Raw genomic sequence first — 2,881 nt, 5'->3', positions numbered from 1 at the left:
CGGTCTGGCAAGGATCGTATCACTAGGGTTTCTGGTGTGAGCAGCACTCCGCCCCATGTCAGCATTGTTTCTTATCGGTTGCATGACGAGAATCCCCGTCGGCGTATCAGAGAAACCAGTAGAAGCCGCTGGGATCACCAAAGGTATGGTTGAGACCATAGCAGAAGCGGCATGGATGGTGGGTGTCGAAACCCTAGCATTGGCGGCGGGGCTTAGGGACTGCATAGGCAGCCTTCGCTCAAAGTTCATTGAAATAGCAGGGAGATTGAGATTGCTGATGTCAGCATGTGCAAGGGGAGGCGCGCCGGAGTGCCCCTCCGACGTCGAATCGGCGGTGGGCATATCTAGGGTTTCGAAGGGTTTCCAGAAGATTTAACTTAAAATATGCATATGCAAACCCCTAAAATTAGAACAATTAAGCATAAATCAACCCCCGCACACTTAGCCTTTTGCTTGTCCTCAAGCAAAATCAATATTAATCGTAGGAAGAGAGCGTTTCAACGATGATTATTTCCATTCAAACATTCACAAGTCAATTCAAAATTTTACAATCAACACACATCTCTTGATCATGCAAGTAACTCAAAGTTTACGAAGCAACAAAATAGTAATGCAAGTAATTCGATCAGACCCAATTCTCCACTAGAACTGAATTCTCCAATGTGATCGCCTTTATAATGAATATCACCATTTTTCACACTTTGTGTGCTTAAGATTTCGACAGTTGAGCGATAATTCATGAAATAAAAACCATTTGGATGTAATCCAAAGTCTTTTCATGTGGTTTCCCATGCTCATAGTTAAACTAGAGGAGCAGAGACTCAGTGCTGTCACAATTCAGGGCTGGCCAGATGTTTCAGAGCTGGCAATTTCAAAATTGACAATTCGTCCAGCATTTTCACAAATAAGGATACGATCGTAGGTAATCACAATGACAACACTCCTTCTAGCATCTACCGGACAAATCACATTTTACTTACTTACAATCGTGTTGCAACAAAACACATAATTCTTTGCATAATCAAGAAACACATATTAAAAGTAAAACAAGAATAACCACCATTTATTCACAAACCCGAAATTCACATCGAAAACTATCTTTTCTTCCACAAATTCATAAAAATTAGCAAGTATCCAAGAAAAAATTAAGCATAGAAAGACCAATCTCGCCCAATTGAAAGCATAAGCTAAACAATATAACCCCCCCCACACTTAAAGCATGCCATGTCCTCAGGGCACAAAATAAAAAGAGTTTAGAAAACATCCCTGATTATCGACATTGAAAAGTTGAAGCATCGTGAGAAGCGGCGAAGAGTGAGGTTTGCGACTTTCTGCAGAGTAGAAATGGCTGCGCTGGACTGGGCAGTGCTGGCATTCTTCAGCACTGGCGGCAAGGTCATAGTAGAATTGCAGCGCTGGCATTCTTCAGCGTTGGCAGCAATGTTAGAGGGGAATTGCAGCCCTGGCATTCTTCAGCGCTGGCAGCAATGTCAGAGGGGAATTGCAGCGCTGGAAACAAAAAGATTAACACCAAAAGTCATAGCAACCGAACAAGCAACCGAAGACTTGGAAACGAAACAAAAACGGACAACAAAGAACAAGAAAACAAAAACAAAAACCAAACCACGGTGGGTTGCCTCCCACCAAGCGCTAGTTTTAGAGTCACCAGCCCAACGTCAGTTCTGATCCTCAGCTTGGATTGTGCAGAGCTTGTGACTCAACCACCATCGGCGGGCTCTGGTGCTCATAGTACGTCTTCACTCTGTGGCCGTTCACTCTGAAACTCTCCTTCGTATTCTCATTGAACAGTTCTACAGCACCATGCTCAAACACCTTCTTTAGTAAAAACGGACCACTCCATCTAGATTTCAACTTGAGTCTAGAATTGAACAATAACACCTTCATTCCGGGACATAGCTTCTTGTGAGAAATGCGGCGATCGTGCAGCCGCTTCACTTTGTCCTTGTAAATCCTTGCATTTTCATACGCCTCATTGCGTAGTTCATCCAACTCCTCCATTTGCAGCGTGCGCTGCTTCACAGCAGAGTCCAAATCATAATTGGCAGCCTTGATTGCACAGTATTCTTTGTGCTCAATCTCCACTGGCAGATGGCAGGCCTTACCATAAACGAGGCGGTACGGACTCATCCCAAGCACACCCTTGAAAGCAGTTCTGTACGCCCAGAGAGCATCATTTAGCTTTGCAGACCAATCCTTGTGCGAGGGCTGCACTGTCTTCTCCAGAATGCCTTTGATCTGTCGATTGCTTGTCTCAGCTTGTCCAGAGGTCTGCGGGTGGTATGGTGTTGCCACCTTATGCGTGATCCCATTCTTCTTCATGAGCTTTGCAAACAACTTGTTGCAAAAGTGCTTGCCTCCATCGCTAATGATAGCCCTGGGGAATCCGAATCTACAAAGAATGTTCTCTTGCACAAACTTAAGCACAACATTAGCATCACATGTCCGCGTGGGAATAGCTTCAACCCATTTGGACACATAATCTACAGCAAGCAAGATATATTGAAACCCATGCGAAGCAGGAAATGGCCCCATGAAATCAATGCCCCACACATCAAAAATTTCAATAATTAATATGCTCTAGAGAGGTATCTCATTCCTTTGGCCGATGTTTCCTACTCTCTGGCACCTATCGCACGCAAGGGTAAACATATGTGCATCTTTGAAAATTGAAGGCCAGAACAAACCTGATTGAAGGACTTTGTGCACTCTCTTCTGCCTCCCAAAGTGTCCACCACAATGATCTTTGTGGCACATTTTTAGAACTTGCAGATGCTCCTCTGCCGACACACACCGTCGAATGACTTCATCATTTCCAAGCTTGAAAAGGTGAGGAATCTCCCAATAATAGTGCTTGCACAGA

At 44.3% G+C, this 2,881-nt stretch overlaps 1 protein-coding gene across 1 annotated transcript; it reads right to left on the bottom strand.

The window, feature by feature from the left end:
* Positions 1-1,689: 1,689 nt before the first annotated feature.
* On the bottom strand, positions 1,690-2,148 carry LOC131018749 (uncharacterized). Its single transcript, XM_057947454.1, has one exon. It carries the CDS (start codon positions 2,146-2,148, stop codon positions 1,690-1,692), a length of 459 nt encoding a protein of 152 aa, XP_057803437.1.
* Positions 2,149-2,881: the final 733 nt, after the last annotated feature.

This window comes from Salvia miltiorrhiza, chromosome 3 (assembly GCF_028751815.1).
Source record: "Salvia miltiorrhiza cultivar Shanhuang (shh) chromosome 3, IMPLAD_Smil_shh, whole genome shotgun sequence".
NCBI classification, from domain to species: Eukaryota; Viridiplantae; Streptophyta; class Magnoliopsida; order Lamiales; family Lamiaceae; genus Salvia; species Salvia miltiorrhiza.
Note: the sequence above shows the minus strand (reverse complement) of the source record. Positions and strands in the feature narration are given on the sequence as shown.